Below are 22,300 nucleotides of genomic sequence, written 5' to 3' on the forward strand. Positions count from 1 at the left end.
TGCAATGATATATATAACTAGCACAGATAGGAAAGAAAAATGATTTGGATAAATACATTTTTTGACCAATTAAGTGAAATTGTTGGGGAGGGAGACTCCTTCTAAAATCAAAGGTAATTTTTATATAACTCCACAATGTACAGGTACAGTATAATAAATGCACCCCTAATTTGGGGCGGGGGGGAAGTCATCATTAGCCAGTGACGAGAACAAAGAAGTTGTTTTTTTCCAGGATATGAAGTCATAATCTTAGGATTGGTTCAGAAAAATACACCTTTTTCTCACCCCCCCCCCAAAAAAAATAATCTGTCATGTCATAATTTACCTGTTTTAAGATTGCCATCCCCTTACCATTTTCTCTTAACTAACACACCAAACACCACAGGATAATCGCTTCGGAAAATCATTCAGACATGTCCGCCAATCGGATTACATTTTACTGTACCACACTTTTAACATTCGCTTAATGTGATCTAAGATTGCTGCCAAGATCAGTACAGTATTGTGGAGTGGAAGCAACAATACGGTGGACAAGGGGCTGTTTCTTTCCGGTGACTCCTGAGGCAAGGAGGTGGTGATATTCATGGGTGAACCACACACACACGCACACACACACACACACACACACACACACACACACACACACTCACGCATGCACTCATGGTCTCTCCTCCGCTTCTCACTCACATTTGGAGCTCAGCCTCAGCCGCTCGCTGCTCTTTTTGGCGCCTCACTGGAGGAGTAAAGAAGGACTATGCTTATCTGATGTGAGAAGAAAGTTTTGTTTTTTTAATCATAGTTTTTAAGACATTGCCAGCAGTTTAGCAGTTTTACCTGGTGTTCATCATGAGGAGGTATCCACTTAAGAGAGAGAATGCCGTCTAAGTGAATTTGAGAAGCAGAGTCGCGGACTTTTTCCCCCCTTTCTTTTTTTTTCTTGAAGTCACATTACAGTAGCTCCCAAGTTGAATTGTAAGGGCATTTTTGGAGGGGGATACTTCTTGTAAACAAAATGGAGCGTACCGGCTTGGCTGTTGTTGTGCTTTTGACCATAGCGCTGGTTCACGTTGGTGATGGTCAGACGGACACTTCGACAGGTGGGAAGAAAAGAGTTCCTGGTACCGGGCAGTCGCTCAGGGGCCACTCGGAAGGTGGTGAAAGAAGCCCTCCGGAGACCACCTACGCCTGGGGGGGTGGCGAACTCCCGTCAAAGGATGCACCGAGGACCACCAGACACCGCCGCAGCGTGACCACTTCGCAGCCCAGAGCCAAAGTGAACCGGAGGCAGAACAGCAAGTCCGGCCAGGCGAACACCAGGCGACTTGTAGGGTAAGAGTCGGATCTATAATTGTCCATCAATATGCGCATGGTGAACAAAAATGATCATTGTCTTTCAAATTAAATACGTTCGTGCTCATTTTGGCAGAAGTCTCATGCCAAGAAATTATGATATAACAAATCACAAGCTTCATAGTGAACGTTCAAGACAGCTTGTTTGTTGACTGGTCCCTTAATTTACGAATTCAATTTGTTTATTGGCAAAGCTCGTAACTCTAACTATTTACATATCAAATCAGCATTGCCCGTTGACATGAAGTAAAATTTAATCCGTTTCAATCCCTTACAAACACAGCATAAAGAAAAAAAATCCAAGTTGTTGTGTTAACACCTGTGTATCAAAATGGAGGATATAATGGCTAGCAATTTGAAACATGAATAAAATGAGCCGTGGTTTGGAAAAATCAGTTAAGCATGAAGGTTTTCATGTCACTTTATCTTGTGAATTGGCCCAAATTAACTTGAAATGTAAATCCGGAGGAAATTTCTGACCGAAGCCTTGAATCTTTGGTTGAAAAATGGCCATATCATTGTTATTAGTTGAGGCAAAAATTCCAAATATGATTTGGTAAAGGAATTTTCCACCAACGTCACTGACTTGAAGAAGGATTTGCTTGCATGAAACAATGAGAAACACGATTTTGGTGACAAAATCCAAGTTCAGAAAATTGGGCACAGCGAAATGAAAAGAAAATGGCAGGTGTCTATCTGGATTTTGGAACATACCTGCATGTAAATAAAGAAAAATAACTCTGCATTGTGTAAAACAGAATCCAACATCAAGAGAGTGTAAAGAAATAAATGGTTTTAAGTGCATCATTAGACCACTTTAGGGGTCTAATGGGGGTCAAGAGGGAAGTCACATACACAACTGTGCGCCTGTGCCTTTAAAAGAGGCATGACCTGGTGAGTGATGCCAAGAACATCGATGGTTGGTCTCTCTATGAGCCTCTACTGTAAGACACAACCAAACAATTTACTCAGGCAAGTGCGTGTGTTCTGGCTGGTGTTTGGCCATTTCCACCTACTCCTCAATTGGCGGTGTGTGTGCGATGCAGCCGGCTGCTTGCTTGCTACTTGAGAAAGCAGAGCCCAGAGTGGGGTGGAGGGTCGGGGGCGGGGGGTAGTGAGTGCCCCGAAATACGACTTGTGGGGTAAGCTCTCCTGTTCATAAACTATGCGGCGTGGATTTGGCACATGGACACATCAGCAAACAGAAATAGGGGGGCCCTCCAAACACTGAGCCACAGCATCAGGAACTTTACCGAGCGATCAAGAAAACCTCTGCTTATCAAAAGTAGCATCTCCTCCGCTGACCTGAGGCACCAGGCAAGTAAGGTAGGGGAGACTCAGTTGCTGGGTGCGTCTCTGCTGAATGCTTGAAAACCACACCTTGCTTACCTGTCAATTGTCAATCAAAAGCAGTCAAACCCCGCCATTTGCGGGGGATAGGGAATGGGCTGGCCTGCGAATAGCAAAAATCCGTACATAATTGACACCCATTGAAATGCCCCCGAAAATCAGTACAACTGAAATTGTGAAAAAATGTTTACGCACAAATGAGTATGCATGTCATACTCATTTCTTCGTCTTTCCACATGCTTTCATCAATTTACATTCAAACATCCATCCATCCATTATCCGATCCGCGCATCCTCACAAGGGTTGCAGGCGTGTTGGAGCCGATGCCACCTGACTTTGGGCAGCAGGCGGGGTACACCCTAAACTGGTTGCCAGCCAGTCGCAAGGCACACATCCTACAGACAAACAACCATTCACACTCACAATCACACCTAAGGATCTTCAAACACATACTAGTAGAATATATTCTATTCGGACAGAAATCTCAAAATTCACTTGACAGTGTCTTTATTGTAGTGTTGTGGCGCAGATCTTTGCCATTTCCCCCAAGCCAACTCCATGTTCACAACTTTGCCAAACATTCTGTATGTACTTTGGCTTTGCATGATGTGCTTCGGCAGCTGTTTGAAAGTGCCTCTTTCAGTGTGGAACTTCAGGCAGCCTATTTTTCAAGTTGTGGGCAGAGTAAATTGTTGTGGGAGTGGTTATTATGTAAACGAGTTCAAAATGGCTCTCCTGGCTCACCATTTTTAGCAAATAAACAGATACTATAAAGATTTTCTTGCTTATTTAATTTCACACCTTATGGGTTGGCAGGCAGGGACTCCAGAGCCCCAAACTCTTTGTAAAATGTCCATATTGTCCCCTTTAAGGAAAAAATGTCTTCCTATTGGTGAAAATTGATGGCTGACCTTAAGTATCCCCAATAATCAAACAAGAAGCTGTCATTTTGAGAGCAATTGTTAATATTAATTAAAGTGAATATTAAGAGTCGTGGCAGGATGTGATGTAATAGCCGTTGTTGATAATTTGAAGAAATAGATCATACACAGCGAGTCAACATAGGGGTGCTAAAACTCCCATTGCGGTTTCCCCAATGTTTGAGATATTTGAGGCATGGCTGCAGACGACTTCAGTGTGTGTGTGTCCTTCTTTTGTGCACGGTTCCTGTGACCATGTGTTCTTGTGGCTCGGCTCGCCTGGTGAACATTTGCAAAAAAAAAAAAAAAAAATCTGCTGGGCGATTAGAACCACCTGTTTTGTCCAATGAATCTCTTTCTTTTCTTGTTGTGTGTCTCCATCAAACTCCCCAGCAGGAAGATGGCTTGTTTCCATATTAAAGCTCTTTTCTTTTTGTCTAATGAACCCTTGATGCATCCAGTTCTGTTTGTTCCATAGGGACAAAGCATGATACTCACAGAAGCAAGGGGGGTTGGGGGTGGGGGGGGGGTGTTTACATAATGATCAGAGAGGGGATTTGAGTGGCTGCCCTTGAATTGCAGACACTGAAATAAAAGATGCTCTTCAAGATTTTTTTATCAATCCAGCTAATTTAAAGGAGGTATTTAAGAGGTGATAACTTGATCCGACAAAATGCTTTACTGTACCGTTATTGCCTTGATTCTGTTAAAATAAACATTCTGCAACCCACAGTGTGCAAAAACCGTTTCTGAAACTCACGATTAATCAGCACAGTCTAACTTATTCACAGTTGAACTGAACTAAACTGCCTGACATAACCGTGATTCCTGTTCAGTATTTACAAAGTACAATCATGACTCCCTATGTGTGGAGTCAACACTGACATGAAACAGAACATTAGTCAATTAGGAATAGCACTGAAGCTGGCTCTATAGCTGGACGCAGGTGGACGAGTAACTGGTTTTGTTGAGTGTTTTGTATCACGCTTCTTTCGAGACAATAAACATAATTGAATTTGTCATTCCATTCACTGTACCAAATATTCGGTGGTCGATCGGTAAGCACTTCGCAAGGTCATGGTTCGGATTCGGGGCCCTGGCCTTCCTGTGTGGAGTTTGCATGTTCTCCGCCGTGCCTGCGTGGGTTTTCTCCGGGTACTCCGGTTTCCTCACACATTCCAAAAACAAGCACAGTAGGTTAATTGATGACTCTAAATTGTCCGTAAGTGAATGATTGTGTGTCTATGTCTCCCCCGCCTACTGCCTGAAGACAGCTGGTGTACCTGACCGCAACCCTCATTGCCGTTCATCTAATGGATGGATGGATAAATAGTAGCACAGCAAACATCAAAACATGGTTAGGGGTGGAGACTCCCAATAGTTGGTAGAAATATATTGTATGCTGTGTTGTGTTGGTCATCTGGAGTATACAATATAACAATACTATGAGAGAACTAAGCACGCGCATTAGTGGAGTCTTTCACTTGATTTTAAAGGTCAATCTGTGTACCCCACCTAAGTATCTTTTGTGTGATTCGACTGACAAAGAGTTTGGCGTGTTTTCTATGAGATCCTCCGTTCGTGCAACAAAACAGGCCTCCATGATTGGGTTGAATCCGGGAACCCCAGAATGAGTCAAAACAGTCAAAGCTATGCATAGCTGAATCGAACAAGTGCGTGTGTGTCCCTTAGCATTCCTGCATGTATGCTTACATGCAACAGATGTGTAAGGCCTTGCTTGACATTCCCAACAATGTAATAAATCAAGAGTGATTTGACCACGTTGATTCACTCAGCTTTACATGACTCAGTGTTTTTTCATGCTCAGAACAGTCGCTCAGCTTCTTCCCTGTAGCCTTTTTTTTCACTTTCACACTGACTCACTATTCCTGCTTTGTACAGGTGAAACATAGCTCCTTGATTTTGCAGAGGCTGGGTAAACCAAGATTGGAACACAAGATGATCTATCATTTTAATTGCGACCTGTGGTATTAAGGTGTTCATTCCCTAAGTAAATCATATGATGGAATTTGCACGTGCTGACTGATGACTTTAGTGTGTTTGATCAACGCCAAGCCTCTCAAAGGGCTTCAACAACTACTATGCTACCTACGTGGCACCTCAGCACAACATGCAGATCTTAATGAGTAAAATCCAAGCGAGGTCAATCCGTGTCCTATCTTCTCAAATCTCCCCGAGTCAGAAATCCATTTACTGTAATATTTTGAGAAGGGGTCCCACGTCCATGCCAGCACAACGCCTACAGTGTTACCTCAGAGTTGCTCTTAGGATCCACTGCGATTTCATCTATTACGCCCCCCCCTCCAAAAAAAAGCCTCAACTGCAAGCGAGGATTAACGAGTGTGAGTATACCATTATAGTTTTTTTAAAAACATGTCGTCTCTCATTTGCTCAATGATTTATTGAGGATGCAGGGTGCTTTTCATGTCCCATGTGTCTCACATAATCCCTGCAAGGTTCAAGTAACTACCCGTTTGTTTTCACTGTGGACTCTCGCACGATGGTAAGCGGGATCCACGCTCAGATCGAGTTTCCCTCCCCTCCCCTGATTTTCATATTATTGCCTTAAATTCTATTAAAGACTATTCTCCAAGGTGCCTTGTAATTATCGATCGACCACCCCCTTCAGAATGTTTTGAACCCAAAACATTAAATTGGATTGATTTGTCATGCAACGGGCCAAAGAGACACGCACGCACGCACTTATTCATGCACACACGTGTTTGCATTCTGTGAGCTCTGTGAGTTCTCAGTATCTTGTTTCACCATTCTCTTGTGTGTGTATATGTCCCCCTCCATACAGGCCAAATGTGTGCGGTGGTCAACAGTGCTGCTCTGGCTGGGCTGTGGCACCGGGAACCAACCGCTGCATCAAACGTAAGCATTCTTTTAACTTGTTAAGTCTCACTCGATGAGAATAAGTTGGCACAATTATTTGGTTCAGTCTTGGCTCTGGGTACTCCAGGGCTAATAAAATAAAGCTGTAAAGTACTTCAACCTAAATGACAGAACCAGATGGAGCCACAACATTAGGTACACCTGAACGGTGTAATCCATCCATTTTCTAAAGCGCTTGTCCTCATTTGGGTCACTAACTCGGGATAGGCGAGTACTGATAAAAGGTATTGGTTCGAGCTGATACCGGCCCTATTTTTATTAAGGAATCTGGAATGCATGAGGGATGCCGATACCAGCCACCGATACCGAAGGGCAAAAATAATCTGATATCCTCTGCAGTGGTTGGCGCTAAACTGCGGCAGACTAACACATCGGTGAATCATCATGTGCGTCAGATAGATCTTTGCTCTCAAATCTTTGTCATCGTGTTCAATGAAATTTTACATTTCAAAAGTACTAGAGGTATCGGGGATGGCCCGGTGGTCCAGTGGTTAGCGCATTGACCTCACAGTGCAGAGGTTGTGGAGTCGATCCTGGCTCCGGCCTTCCTGTGTGGAGTTTGCATGTTATCCCCGGGCCTGTGTGGGTTTTCTCCGGGTACTGCGGTTTCCTCCCACATTCCAAAAACATGCATGGCATGCTGATTGAGCACTCAAAATTGTGGGTGCGGATGGTTGTTCGTCTATGTGTGCCCTACGATTGGCTAGCAACCGGTTCAGGGTTCCCCCCGCCTACTGCCCGAAGACAGCTGGGATAGGCTCCAGCACCCCCTGCGACCTCTGTGAGCATAAAATGGATGGATGGATAGAGGTATCTGTACTCTCGGTCTGTGAGTACTCAAAGAATGATTATTTGTACTGGTTTTTGGTGTATGTAATTTTGTGCTTGGTGAGTCTCTCACCCAAAAGTTCCCACCAGTAACCTTTGTAGCGAAGCTTTACAACTCTTAAAAAATAACATCGGTAATAGTGACTAATGGCTGTCCTGTCAGGTGAAATTGCTCCATAAAAATGTTCCTCTTACTACCCCGATGGTCACATTCATCACGTGGCGTTTTCCTATTTATTATATTAGGAAATTAATACTATTAGGAACCTGACATGGACATGACTGGCACTTTCATTGACTTTCATTTGGGCTTGAGCAGCATCTTCCTTTTATTAGACCTCACCGGCGCGTAATCTCAGGCAGATGAGAGTGGAAAACATTAACTTGAAATGAATTATCAACAACAGATTACAAGTGTTTTTTGTTTTTGTTGTCATCACATTTGCCCGTGTGTGCTGAATTTAAATGAGGACCGTCTCATTATGTTCTCCAGGACCTGCTTCAAATTTTCACTGTTAGAAACCACATTTGCAAACAGACTTCAGTCTTATGCATGCCGACGTTTGAAAGGGAAATAACAGATTGTAGTTGTGGCTATTTTTACATTTTACAAGTGAACTTTTTTTTTTTTTTTTTTAAACAAGGCTCGATATACATCATCTGTCAGTTCATTTGTTTACTTCTTTCTCTCCGACACTCACATTACCCAGCAAGTGGGTTACACAACAAACTGATTGGCCCCAGCAGCCTCCTACTTCGTTCCACTTCCTTCCTTCCTACACACCCCCTCAAGTTCCCGCTAAAGGCACACTTAGTGAGGTGTTAATTACGTTTAACGTCAGGCTGGAGCTGTAAGTGTATGTACTTGAAATCTACCAGAAAGTAACAGGTCTGGACCATTTCATGTCAAGCCGTTGCTAGAGGCAATGCGATCAACATCAGTGAAGCCCGCTCGAACGGCGAGGTGCCAACACTTTGTCCCCCAGGCTGGTAAGGGGGCCTCTAAGAAGACCTCCGTCGAGGAAAAAAAAAGGGTTATCTTCCAACTGTTCTCACTTATGTTGCCTGCTTTGTTGGGCATTGGCAGCAGGAGAAACCTTCTGACTCTGGGGGGAAACTTGTTGGCTGGGAGTGAAAGATGAAAACATATCGGGGCTGAGCTGTGTCGAAGAAATTCCCGCTGAAGGGATAGAAGTAATGTCTAATATTCAAAGTGTCAGCTTCAGGCTTTACTTAAGAGACCAGATTGGGTGTCGTGAGTTATTGCTTCTTAACAGTACTTCATTGTTCAATTTGGTTGAGCTCAGAGCATATACATAACAGTAATTGGACCACTAATTGTCCGGGAAATCCACTTTCGCGTCATTATTTATTGCAGTATGTTGTCCAGCAACTAAATCCTTGCTCATGGGTGGAATTAAACACCTCTGTTGGAATTTCGACCGGTACACTGGGTCCTCGGTTTACGAAACAGATCTGTACCTAACCTGAATCTGAATGTAAGACGGAACCCACATTGGGCTTGATTCAGTAAAGGTTTGCAGATGCTGAATGGGTGCAAACTTAATTTGCCAGAGCGATCACTCAATTGAGCATTCGGTCTTTGGAATCTTACCCTGGGGTCTCACAAAAATGTATACTTTGGAGAAGAAAAATGGACCCCCTACACTCCAATCCCCTCCCTTCTGAGCATGAATGCTAAAGCAGTAGGAAAGTCATGATGACATCCTGTTGCTGTGTTGCAGTGCTATACTTCACCGTCTCCACTTTTGGAAAGCGTTTAAGTAGTATGCTGCCCTCCATCTCCTCTCGACCGATGTGGTTTTGGCAGTTTCCGGTGGTACTACTTTGAAGTAGCAAACCTACATTTGGCACGTTGGGGATCGTGATATGTTGATCATGTCACTGTCAAATGCAGGCCTCCTCATTTATAGTTCTTCCTGGTGGGTAAGCAGATTCTGCACAGAAGGAAGATCTGTATACTGCAAGTGATGGTAGCAGTGTACTTTGATCCATTAGTTTGTTTTTTTTCTTCAGTCTGGTGTAAGTGAGAATATTCACTGTGAGAAGTAAGTTGCTTTTATTATTGGTGGCCAATAACCAGATGCATGCCATTGGTTGGTTTAATGAGGAAATGTGCAGGCTCAGCTGCACTGTATCTTTCAACCGGAAAGCCAGAGATGAATGTAACATCTTGTCTTGGTGGCAGGAGGACTTACTGTCTTGTATTCCCCACTGCCACTTAATGCACATCTGCAGCTTTGTTAGTGAGTTGAGGGAGTCATATTTTAGCCTCACCCAGTCATAGCCCAGCAGTTGTTCTGCCTCAGTTATCTGCAGCTGGACGACTCCACGGATACAATACATCTCAGCTAAAATTAGCTTCAGTCTAAGTGTTTCAAGGACGTTAGGAGCACTGTTTCACAGAACTGCTCTGATCTGCAGTGGAGATGTTGTCAACGTTCATCATATGAAATGCTAAAGCGAGAAAGCATGCCGCTTCAGCTGTGGTTTGCATTGGGCGGAATGGCCACAGAAATCTGTTTACAAAACCGTAAGCTACTTAGCAGTGGAATTAAGATGAGAGTTGAATTGCTGACATGTTTTGGGTTTGTGGGGACTAATCCTCAATGAGATCTTGTAGGTCAATTTGGAATTAGTTTTGGTTTGCAATATCATTTTTTTTACAAGAAAACAGAAGTGGCAACTCACACTTGTTATTTTCCAGCACGTTATTTATTGTGATTTAAATTTAATTGAGGGTGGTGTGGGTAGTAAGTCAAAAACTATTTTGCTGTGCAGTTGCCCCACCTGGTTTCTCAACTAATAAATGGTTCTAATAATGTTTAGAGGAAATAAAGGGGTTATACCACTGTATTTAATATTACAGATAGGAATGGGCATCCTGACTCACGCGGGTGGCATGGCTCAGTGGTAGAGTAGTCATCTCCCAACCCAGAGGTTGTTGATTCAATCCATTGCGACCTTGTCGGAGTGTCCTTGAGCAAGATACCGAACCTCCAGTTGCCCCTGATGCTGCGTTATCAGTAGGTAAATGAGGAAACGGTGTAAAGAGTACCAAATGTAGAAAAGCGCCACATAAGTGACAGCCCATTTACCATTAGTCATGTGATTGATGGTTGATTAATCATGTCTTCAAGCGACTGAGTCAAAACGGAGCGCACTACTTGGCTGCAGCAAGCACAGCCCCTGTTGATTCATCTCAGTTTGCTGTCAAAAGAACAAAAATATGGCCAGTTGAGCTCCCTCCACAGTGGTACAACTTTTCAGGACATTATTCCCAATGCAGGGCGGCCCAGTAGTCCAGTGGTTAGCACGTCGGCTTCACAGTGCAGAGGTACCGGGTTCGATTCCAGCTCCGGCCTCCCTGTGTGGAGTTTGCATGTTCTCCCCGGGCCTGTGTGGATTTTCTCCGGGTGCTCCGGTTTCCTCCCACATTCCAAAAACATGCGTAGCAGGCTGATTGAACACTCTAAATTGTCCCTAGGTGTGAGTGTGAGTGCGAATGGTTGTTCGTTTCTGTGTGCCCTGCGATTGGCTGGCAACCGATTCAGGGTGTCCCCCGCCTACTGCCCGAGGACAGCTGGGATAGGCTCCAGCACCCCCCGCAACCCTAGTGAGGATCAAGCGGCTCATAAGATGAATATTCCCAATGCAAGACTAGCAAAGAGAGAGGATTCAAAGAGATATTTTCCCCATCCAATTATTTTCATGGGCGGCCCGGTAGTCCAGTGGTTAGCACGTCGGCTTCACAGTGCAGAGGTACCGGGTTCGATTCCAGCTCCGGCCTCCCTGTGTGGAGTTTGCATGTTCTCCCCGGGCCTGCGTGGGTTTTCTCCGGGTGCTCCGGTTTCCTCCCACATTCCAAAAATATGCATGGCAGGCTGATTGAACACTCTAAATTGTCCCTAGGTGTGAGTGTGAGCGCGAATGGTTGTTCGTCTCTGTGTGCCCTGCGATTGGGTGGCAACCGATTCAGGGTGTCCCCCGCCTACTGCCCGGAGACAGCTGGGATAGGCTCCAGCACCCCCCGCGACCCTAGTGAGGATCAAGCGGTTAGGAAGATGAATGAATGAATGAATTATTTTCATTCACAAGGACATTTACTCAAATGCCCAGCCTTCGTGCAACCATTCTGGCATGTACAGTATTTATGAAGTGAGATTGGGCCACAGTTCATGCAACAGCCCCCTTACAATTGACCAATGTTATCTGGTTCTTCATCAGGTATATTTTACGAGCCTACACACCACAATTTAGTTTACTTCATCTGGTACCAAGCTGGAAGGCAAGCAATTCCGGGATCGTGACCGACCTCTTCTGCCTAAAAAAACACATTAATAACCACTGCTGTCTGAGAGAATGCAGATAAAAAGTTGCATCATTCATGCAGATGAAAACATGTTGATGTCAGTATCTTGAGTCGACTTTTCAGTTTGACCTGATGGGCCCCATTCTTAAAAGCCTTTCTTCAAAAGCTCACTCCAGCTTGGAATCATTTCACTTTGAAAATAAAATGTGACATAAATTATTGCATATTTCTCGTCAGTGGCATTTATGGGAGAAATTGATAAACTGTCTGTTTCACACAAGTCGTGCTCAGCGAATATCAACTGGCTGGGTTTATAAACTTCCATTCAAAGTAAATGGATGGCAAAACACCCCTACAAGATGATTGCTTATGGCATATCCATACAATGCCATCTCACCTCGACGTATTACGAGCATGTGCTCCCTGCTTTAGACACGTAATTAAAAAATGCAGTTGTTAATCATCAACATTTTTGTCCCCAATCCCACTCCATGTTGGAATGCTTTTCCCTGAGCTGTTTGTTGTTGATGGATCAGATAGTTGAACAAGCATTGAAACACACAATTTCGACTTCTCAAATTTGCTTTGGAATTTTCAAAGCTACAGGACACGCTCATTGTTTTCTTCAACATGTGTGAAACAGCTGGTGAAGTATCAAGGACATACAATACATCTGTTAAAGTTGCCAAAAGGTCTTAAAAAGTGCATTTAAAAATGTTCGGCTCACCAATAGAAACAAACCATCATCTCGACCTCCTCGGCCCCACTATCCCAAAATATTATTGCTACTAACAGTATAAGTAGTGTAAAAGGCAGGAAGTGACTACATTGGGCCAATCTCCTCACTTACAATCATGCGTCTGTTGTAGGATTTTTAAAATTCTGTTTGTTTGCTTAGCAGGAATTTTATACAGTAACACGTTTGAAGTGCAGTGTTAAATGTTGGTCATGTACATTCACAGGCAACCACAGTATATGGCATGCAGCTGGAGGTCATGAGAAGCACAGCAATAACAAATAAGCAGGAAATTCTCGCCAAGAATGTGAAATGTACATATCAGATCGTTTTCATGTTGGTTTGTTAGTTAGCAGGATTGTACAAAAACTACCAATTGATTTCCACAAAAGGTTTGTAGAAGATAATCGCTTCGGCCAATGATGAGTATTTTAATTAATGAAACCCTAAGTTGGGCGTAGGTTGCCAATGTGACTTCTCCACACCACTTGTCTTGGGCCATCGTATCTGTCTGGGTGGTGTGGTTTGACCTCCACAAGTTATTTTGGTCTTATTGTCCTTACTTTCCTTGTAGATTTCACTAGTGTCTGATGGGCTGATTGTTGCTGTGTTCTAAATATGTGTCCCATCCATCCCCATACTCGCTCCTTGATTTGAGTTAGTTTTTCTGTCATCATTCTTCATTGGTAATTTTAACAAACCATGATGTGTGGGATTTCATTTTTATTTTCTTTTGCTTGTTTTTTTTTTTTGGTAGCTGTCGTAGTGGTGTGCAATGTTTCACAGGACTGATCTGTTGTCTAGGACTGGATTTTGATATCCCTCTACTCAGCATACTATGAGACATTGTGGGATGTTCAATAGAGTGATGGCATTGGCATCTTTTTGTTGAGTGGGCATCCTCCTTCTTGAGGCCACGACACCTCCCTAGGGTTCAGCAGTAAATCCCAGCGTCCCCTCGACACAGTTGAAGGCCAAAGTGTTGTGGTCATTTCTCTTCCTCTACAGCTACTGGTTCCCCATTTCATCAGCTTTCTTGAGCTGCTCCACTTGCTCCTTATCTTTGAGGGAGGCATCATACCGGTGAATAATGCTCCTCTCAATCTTCTCAGAGATCATTGGGATGGGGTCTTCATCAATGCGGAAGCGGCGGTCTGGCAGCTCCTCTTTGGTAATTGAGATGCTTTTGTATGTGCGAGCCCGCTCTATGTTTTCCTGGAGCTTTCTTTGCAGCCGTGCAGTGCAGGGCTTGGTCGTAGTGAGCATCGCGAGGTCATCAATGTAGGCTCGGACTGGAGTTTGCCTCAATCCAGGCCTTAATCGCTATTCATCAAACACTCATGGAGAGGCCTGGATGAGAACCTCCATGGCCAGGTTGAAGGCCACAGGACTTACATGTTTGTGTTGAAAATTATTATTTTTAAGGATGCATTGTGAACTTCAAAGAGGTCTCAAATTCCTAAATGCGATCTTCTATATGCTGGGGATTACGATCTGGTTTCTTTTATTAATTTTGGTGCAAATCCGTCAGTCTATGGTCATTTAAAAAAAATATTTTGCTTTGTTTCTTGAAAATGCTTGAATCTTAACAAAATTCTGAATTATGCGAGAGGTTGGCGCTGTATCCTTGAAGGTGTGTCAAATGACTCGCATCCAAAATACAATCGTCGGGGCGAAGGTGGATGTCTGCCTATGTGCTTCAGGCTTGTTTTCACCAAAGTTGTTTCAGGTGATAAAATAAGAATCCCAAAACGGCCACCCAAACATTCCACTTTTAGGTATACCTTCATTACAGATTACAAGCTTAGTTCACTGTTATGAAGTCATACTATTTACAAAGATGAGTTCTGTCAGAATTGACCCAAAATGTGAACTGAAACAAACTACACTGCTTGGTGGAATCCATTTGGCTGCAACACTGTTGCATTCACAAAAACAAGGGAAACATGAATGAAGGTTTTTTCGAAACTGGTTAAAAAGATCATTATAGATGATTGGCAGCCATGTGTTTAACAAGACCAGGAGGAGGTTTTTAAAATGCCTTTTAGCTTGTGATTTCACTGAGCAGAGGGTAAAATTAGGGCTGTGCAGACAGTCACAAACCCCTTTTTCGTTTGAGGTTGGGGTTGACACAGTTCACAGTTCACACTCCCCTGTGGCAGCCTTGTGGAGAGTTATGAGCCATTAGGCAGATCCTGTTATCCATACACATGCCACCGTTCCCAAAAGCTATCATTAACATTGAAGCTGGACAACCGGTTCTCATTTTGTCCTCTCCAAAACCAGGAGTACTGCTTTCGCCACTCCAGCTGGTGTGTCTGTTTGTAGCCTTCACTTGCGCCACATGTTTCTCTAATTGCTACCATCATTGAAAGTGTAGTGAATAGAAGTATTACTCAACGTCTGGACCTACAAAGGATGGAAATCCTGCTTTTGGTTATTTTTTATTGACCCATCTGTGCTTTTCAGCTGATCATCCCTTTTTTTAAAATTTTTTTATTTTTGAAGATAGCAAGTGCAGACTGCAGAGGGGAACAGTGCAACAGTGTGGCTGTCCATGTAATAGACGCCCATTACAATAAGACACCCACCAGGGATCAAATTAATGCCTCTTTTAATTAGACGCATCCTCTTAAAATAATCAATAGCACAGCTCACAGATATTATTTTTCACTGAGTTGACTATTCTTCTGAACCCATAGTTGGTAACTTTTTCTTCACCAAAGCAGCAGCACCAAGTTTGATAACAGACTCTTTGGTGAATTCATATGCTGAGATTCGGTAATGTTCTGGAATTATCTGGATTAGGGTGGATCCCACAAACGTAGACAAGGGTAAGATTATGGTACATAAAGGTTTAACAAAACGCAAGACTGACAAAGTACAAATAATTATGCTGGTCAAACAAACCAGGATAAAATAAGAACAAAAAGCGTTTGCAAAAGGCAAGGACAATACAAACAGAAATGGCTTGTCTCAAAACGACAAGAGGATCAAAACCTGTGAGATATAAACCGAGAATAAATTTACAAACTGAGCACAGTACTTACATTAATCAATACAAAATGAAGCGAGAGAAATATGAAGCAAAATGTGCAACATTTAGAAAACTGCAACTTCAACAAGGGCTTGACCAAGGTGAATTTTCCGATGCTGAATAGCCAGAGTGAGAGTCCTTAAGTAGTCCGTGATCATGATGAGAGACAGGTGTGCAGCTGGAATGAAACAGGCCACCTCTGCCACCTGCTGGAGACTAATGGAATGAAATTATGACAGTAATCACCCCCCACCCCCGACCCCCTCAAACCACCCCCTCAACTGACGCCTCCTGGTGGACTACCTGGCTTGGACAAAATGGATGAGTAGAAGGTAAGAGGTCGTGACAGGTCCTGTAACAAGGTGGCGGAAGCAGGACATGTGCCACTGCAAGAGAGAAAGTTGTCGGCCGCAGGTCGTGCGGTACCGGAACACTGATGAGTGGCGGCCGCAGCACATGTACTGCTGGAACAGTGAAAATTTATGGCTGCAGGATGCGTGCCACCGGAACAGTGACGAGTGATGGCCACAGGACACACGCCGCCAGAACAGTGACGATTGATGGCCGCAGGACACGCACCGCCAGAACAGTGATGAGTAACGGCCACCACCCATCATCCAAAGTGATGGGTGGTGGCAGCAAGACATGCACCGCGGGAACAGAGAGCGTCAAGTCCTTGAATCCGTGACCCTTGGAGTCTTTTCTGGCTTGTAGTTGTGTCCATCTGAAGGGCTCCAAGCTGGACAAACTGCTGAACTTGGCGTGACAGCCTCACAGGGCAACTGGCCACAATATGACACAACAGTAGAGGCATTCCGCAATTTGGAATCATCCCGCGAAGCTGCATAGGTTCGTCTTTCTGCTCGGCTAACAGCGTGGTTCGTAGGCTGTCTTGGCTGGAAGTGACATGATTCTCGCATATCGATCGCCACCTGCAGTCTTTGAGGGTCTCCGATGTCGCTCGGGTGCACTCCTGACCAGGTTCTTGGTGTGTCCACTTCATTTGGTTGTCCAGTGAGATGGCCAAGCTAATAAGTTCCTCCAAGTTAGTGGCATCGTTGTGAACCACAAACTCATCCTTTAGGGAGGAACTTAGTCTGCGACGGAAAATGCTCCATAGCACCCAATCGTCAAACCCACTTTTCGCCGCTAATATCCGGCACGTAATAGAGTACTCAGCGACTGACTGACTACCCTGAGTACAGTCTAGTAATTGTCCCCCGGCCTTCTTTTCACGAACCAGGTGGTTGAACACCCGACATAATTCAGCATGGAAATATGGGAAGGAGGACCGGAGTTCAGGTTGCGCGTTGCTCATGCTGCAGTATATCCCAAGAACGATCCTGACCAGTCAAATGAGTCAAAATGAATGCTATCTTCGTACTAGCAAGAAAAAAGCTGGTTGCTGGTCGAAGATGAGACTACAATGCTGGAAAAATAGACCACACAAGCTAAATTCCCCAATATGACACCCCAACAATAATAGCGCAGGGATTTGAGGGGCGTGGGCCTCGGGTGCCCACCTGCTCGACGCGGGTGAACAACTCCCCAACCCGGGTGGCCAGCGAGGTAGCTGCATTGCGGAGATTATTATTATTATTATTATTAACAAAACGCAGGAAGAACAAAAAGCGCTTGCAAATGCGGAGTAAAATACGGGATATCTAGAAAATTTGAACATGGGCTTGAGCAAGGCGAATTATCCGACGCTGAATGGCCGGTGTGAGAGTCCTTAAGTCTGCAGTGACCATGATGAAAGACAGGTGCGCAGCTGGAACGAATCAGTCCACCTCTGCCACCTAGTGGAGACTAAGAGAACATAATCATGACAGATTCAGAACATGATGCAAAAAAAAAAAGAAGCTTCCTATGCCGTATTAAAGATGATATAATGCTCAGTGGAAATTTGATGACTGCACAGTTTCCTGTTTGATCTGAATCATGTTTATTTTCTGAGAAGTACTTATTTGTTCATTCGTTTTGCAATTTTGCTGTGTTTTCTGTTTTTTTGTTTTTGTTTTTGTTTTTTGCTTAAAGCGTTGTACCTGTCCTGGGTATCTTTGTGAAATCTTTTATGAATTCATTTAAGCAATTGTTTTGGCTGGGTTCTAAAGGTTATGGTGTAAAATTCATCAGGTTCTAAAAATTTTAAAATCTTCAGTCTTTTACGCTTGCATGTCTTTTTTACTCTCTTCACTAATTTTGCATCTTCAGGGCACCTTCATCGTCAAAAATGCTCAATACATTGCTGTTAAACTATGCTTTGTGATACTTTTATAACAATGTGTATGCAAGTACATTTTTGACCACAAAGACATTCCGAGGGTAGCTAATTTGATGAGGGCACAAGGGTGAAACTCTACTTTCTCTTGACACAAATTGTTTAATACCACTAACATTGTTTAAAATTATTCCAAAATGCTGACTGAACTTCTCCTGTCTTTAGTTTACTTTCCCTCTATGTTTAACTAACTGTTGAACACTTCGGGTCCTGAAGCAAATGAGGCAAAATGGAAATCACGACTTGACATTAACCATCAGAGGCACCGTTGATTCAGTATGGAAATGGAAACTCTCCCAGAAAAATGTACGGTACTAAAAACATCGCTGGCATCAATTTAACTGCCATGCATCTAGTCAAATGTCCCTGTAATTTAAGATCTGTCAGTTTAGTGGCTGTTGTAGGACATTCATAACATCATAAATCTCAATGAAACATGTAACTTACCATTGATTGATGCTTCAACAGCCACATTAATTTTTTTTTAAAAAAGCAGCCACAGGCTCACTGATGCAGTACCATTGTCAGAGGGGAATCCTTCATCACAGCACCATTGTGGTTGAAGACCATATGGAAGCGGGTGTTTATACGCTCCCTCTGGGGAATTAAAAGTTTGTGAATTTTGTTTGAGTCAGCTTTACAAGTCGCTGGAACATGCCCCCAGATCCAGATATCTTCCTCAGGTTGGCCCGGCATGTGACACGTTCGATGTTGAATGCAAGAATATAAGGTGCACAATGTAGCATAGCTGAAAGTAATGTACACAGAGTTATGGGTCAGCTGTAGGTTAAGAAAATCCCCCAGTAAGCCAAGGGTGGTGTGGAGAATTAAAAGCTCCAGCTCCTGTTTGAGACAAAAACACTCGATTCAGAAACATGCACAGTATGCTCAAATACAACCTGTGTAAGATTTACTCCAAGGAGAAAATACATGATCATTTGTCATACTGACGTCTGTTTCACATTAGAAAAATAGAGAAGCTTTATAGTCAATGCAGTTTTGCTTGCAGGACAGCGACGTCAGGAATTGTCAGTCCTGCGCTGATAGCACTGAACTGGCAACCATGTGGAAGTCACATGCTGGAAAGAGATTAACTCTCACTTGAAATGATTAGCCAAGTCCGTCTATTAAATGCTCAATAGAGCTTTTTTTTCCTTTTTTTTAAATTGCCTCCCATTACCTGTAACACTTGACTTGCTTCACAGGACGTATCAAGTTTTGTGGTGATTCCTCAAGCAAGGTCCCCGCTGGTTATCATTACTGGAGGTTCATCCATCCATTATTTTTCTACTGGGTTCACGGTCACAGCAGGAGATGGTGTTGAGCCAAGCTGATTTATCGTGAAAGGCAAACGACACCCAGAATTGGTGCTCACCTGCTATAGTTTCGTGTAGCTGTTATTTGTGGTCAAATTCCTAACAGTGCGTCCTTTTATGACAGAGATTCCCAGCCACTGAGATACAGGAAATGATCTAGTTTCAGTTAATTGGGCCCAGAATTATTATTTACGACAAATAATGTAGCTTTGTCTATCTTTCTATTTCAGTGGCATATAATAAAAGGTAGAATAATTATAGTAGATGGCAGACTGAAAATAACTAGAGTATCCTCTTGTTGCCATTCATACAAAACAAGAAGAGCTTTGTGTTCAAATAAACAGGGCCAGATTTAATCCAAAGTACATTAGTGAGTAAATTAAGAAGATCTAATTATTCAAAAAAACTGTATATTCTTTTGCAATTTTATTTTTTGTTTTGTTAGTTTGTGGTGTTGATTTTTTTTTTTTTTGCTATTTAAAATATATATTCTCAGCTAAGGTCGGGAAACACTGCCTCAGGGCATTTAAATTTTTGATTTTTTTCGAGCTATGATGATCTTGCCCGATGCCAGTGATAGTTTCACCATGATGGCAAGAGTCCCTCTTGGTGCTCTGGCTTCTTCAGTCCAGCATGCTAGCATCATTGAAGGCTCCAAGTTGATCACTGGTAGGAGTGTTGATGCTTGTGGCTTGTGATACCAGGTCAGGGTGGATCCTGCCTCTTGCCCAAAGTCAGATGGGATAGACTCCAGTTACTCGTGACTCCAATGAGGACAGGGCCTTATAAATAACTAATGGATGGATTTAGGCCTATGCGGTACACACTGAGTATGGATTGTATCTTGAAGCACAATAATCGTCTCCTTTTATACCACTTTTACTGCCAGTAAAGCCAATACGACATTATTATTAGTGAACTCTACTTACCTTTAAAAACACCCCCAAGTTCTTTGACCGAAACCTTCATATTAATGTAATCGCATCAAATCCAACCACCTTAGCATTGCAAATACTTTGTTTACAAGTTATTTTATTGGGATGAGGGCATTCATTGATGCTTTAGGCATGGTACTGTGGCACGAAAAACCTTAAACCTAGCTTAGGTTTTGTATACGTACATGTGCATTGCAGAGGACTTAAAGGGAATTGGAGTCTTCACCTCAATATGAAGTGGAAATGTTGCAGCAAAACCCAGAGAAAATGCTAGGTCCATATTAGTCTGTGTTTTCTTGCTAATTCGGCTGCATCAGCATGTTTGTTTGGGTTGTCCCTATCTGCCAACAACAATCTTAATCGTCTTTTCACATGACTGGATTTGGACACAACCTCCCAAAATTCTGCCACTTTTTCTCCGTAATAATTAAGGCCAAAGCGGCAACGTCAGGAATGATTGCCATTTCTCTCTTTTATTTCCAACGGATTCTGGTTTTATTACTCTCTCGGATTCATGATCACTGCACATATTTGTGAAATGGATGGAATGTGAGGCAATTAGTTTTAATGATGTGCAAGACAAATCTGCACGACAGCAATTACTGCGACAATGTGCTCACCAGGCCAAAGGCAGGACCCGCTGAAGACGTAGACAGGCTGCAGCGCTGAAGGCCAAGGCCCGCCAAGAGGCTTCACGTGGGGCGCATGTAACTGACCTGTCCATGTCAGTGTCTTTGTTGGAGGTTCTGTCACAATGTTGTTACTGGAAGAATGGCCTTTCACACATCACTGAAGACACACACAAACACTTGAGGATTCCAATCTTTTGATCAGCCACATTTCATGTAGTATAAATGAACCACCATATAAAAAGAAGAAGACAATAAAAGAGGAAAAATTAGCTATTTATTGTTTGTTTACCAATAGTTGGATGTCTGGAGTGCATGTCCACACATTTAATGTGAATTCAACAACCCCATTATTATTTTATTTATATATTTTGCTACCTGCTTATTTCCGAAAATATAGTATGTCTGTCAGCGAACCAATTTGCACTGTGCTGAAATTTCCGTGACATATTGGGCAAAATAATCAGTAGCCATGGTGGATAGTGGAGGTGTGTATGGATGTTGCCCAACATCCCAGAGCTGACAATGTGTTGCCCTTTTTCAGACAGCAAATGAGTTGTGACATTCCCAACAGTGCCTCGTTTGGTTGGAAATACAAAGTGCGATAAATGTCAAAGCAAATATGGGAATCTCACGTTGGCTGATATCTGCTCTTGCCCGATATCACATTTGGACACCGAGTTCTTCCTCATAAATTGGCTCAGATTTCACAATGGCTCTAAAATATCATATTTTCAGTGATAAAATGCAATTTGCATGATGACAAGAGGACAAATCTAAACTTTTTCTAACTTTTTGTCCTCTCCAAGTATGTGGACATTGTTGGGGAGCTCCAAAATGTCACAGAATCTGTGGTCTCTGTGTTCCTCCCCAAAACTTGAGCTTCAACAGAACAAGACAAGAAGGTGGCACATAGCCAGGCCATACAAGCTTGATGATGTATTGACCCCCTTGCCAGACAGAGCCCAGGAGTCAAGACATTCCCATTTTATCCCATGATGGAAAATTCCCATCACGACAACTGAGCGGCACCACCCTATATTTTACGTAGTCGTACAATCTATCAGCAAAACAGTCTGACTTTTCCTTATAGTCATTCAAGATTTGAAAGAATCAATTTGGCTTCACCACAAGCTCAAGAGAGTGTGATATTCAATCCCCAGAATGTTTGCTTTTGTCATCACATCACACCATACTGCAGATAATGGGCTGGTCTTTCAATTACCATGCCATTTTGGTGAGAAAACCTAAACACAGACTTAAGTTTGTCTTTCCAGGTGTATTGAGATTAAAAAAAAACTCATGGGGAAATAAAATCCCCAATGTATGTGAGGTGTACTATGCATGACATAGAAGGGCCACGGGATCGGAGAACTATGGCTATATCAGGCAGTAAATGGTAAGTAAGAGACAGCGGAGCCTCTCTTAATTCCAGGAGCTGTGCTAGTGTTTTGGCCTGCGATCTTTCAGTGTCCACAGCGTCTATGTCAATAGCATTCCATAGCTGTGTTGACAGAGTGCTCCTCTTTGCTTTGTGGCCCGATTTACCGTTAGAAGGACAATGTCATAAATCCTCTCAAGCATCCTCTATTAAAAACCAATGTGTCACAAGATGGAGAGGCTGTTTACTTAAATGGCATGCCGCTGGGCTTTCAGGGCTTGAAGT

The 22,300-nt window shown here is 43.1% G+C and overlaps 1 protein-coding gene across 1 annotated transcript in view; it reads left to right on the forward strand.

The window, feature by feature from the left end:
* The first annotated feature begins 487 nt into the window (after nucleotides 1–487).
* Nucleotides 488–22,300, forward strand: part of LOC127614653 (latent-transforming growth factor beta-binding protein 1-like) — a 108,386-nt gene continuing 86,573 nt past the window's right edge. The window contains exons 1-2 of the mRNA XM_052085985.1: nucleotides 488–1,329; nucleotides 6,445–6,518. Coding sequence (XP_051941945.1) covers nucleotides 1,013–1,329; nucleotides 6,445–6,518 — 391 coding nt within the window. The 5' untranslated portion in view covers nucleotides 488–1,012. The remainder of the gene's footprint in view (nucleotides 1,330–6,444; nucleotides 6,519–22,300) is intronic.

Source organism: Hippocampus zosterae, chromosome 14 (assembly GCF_025434085.1).
Source record: "Hippocampus zosterae strain Florida chromosome 14, ASM2543408v3, whole genome shotgun sequence".
Taxonomy (NCBI): domain Eukaryota; kingdom Metazoa; phylum Chordata; class Actinopteri; order Syngnathiformes; family Syngnathidae; genus Hippocampus; species Hippocampus zosterae.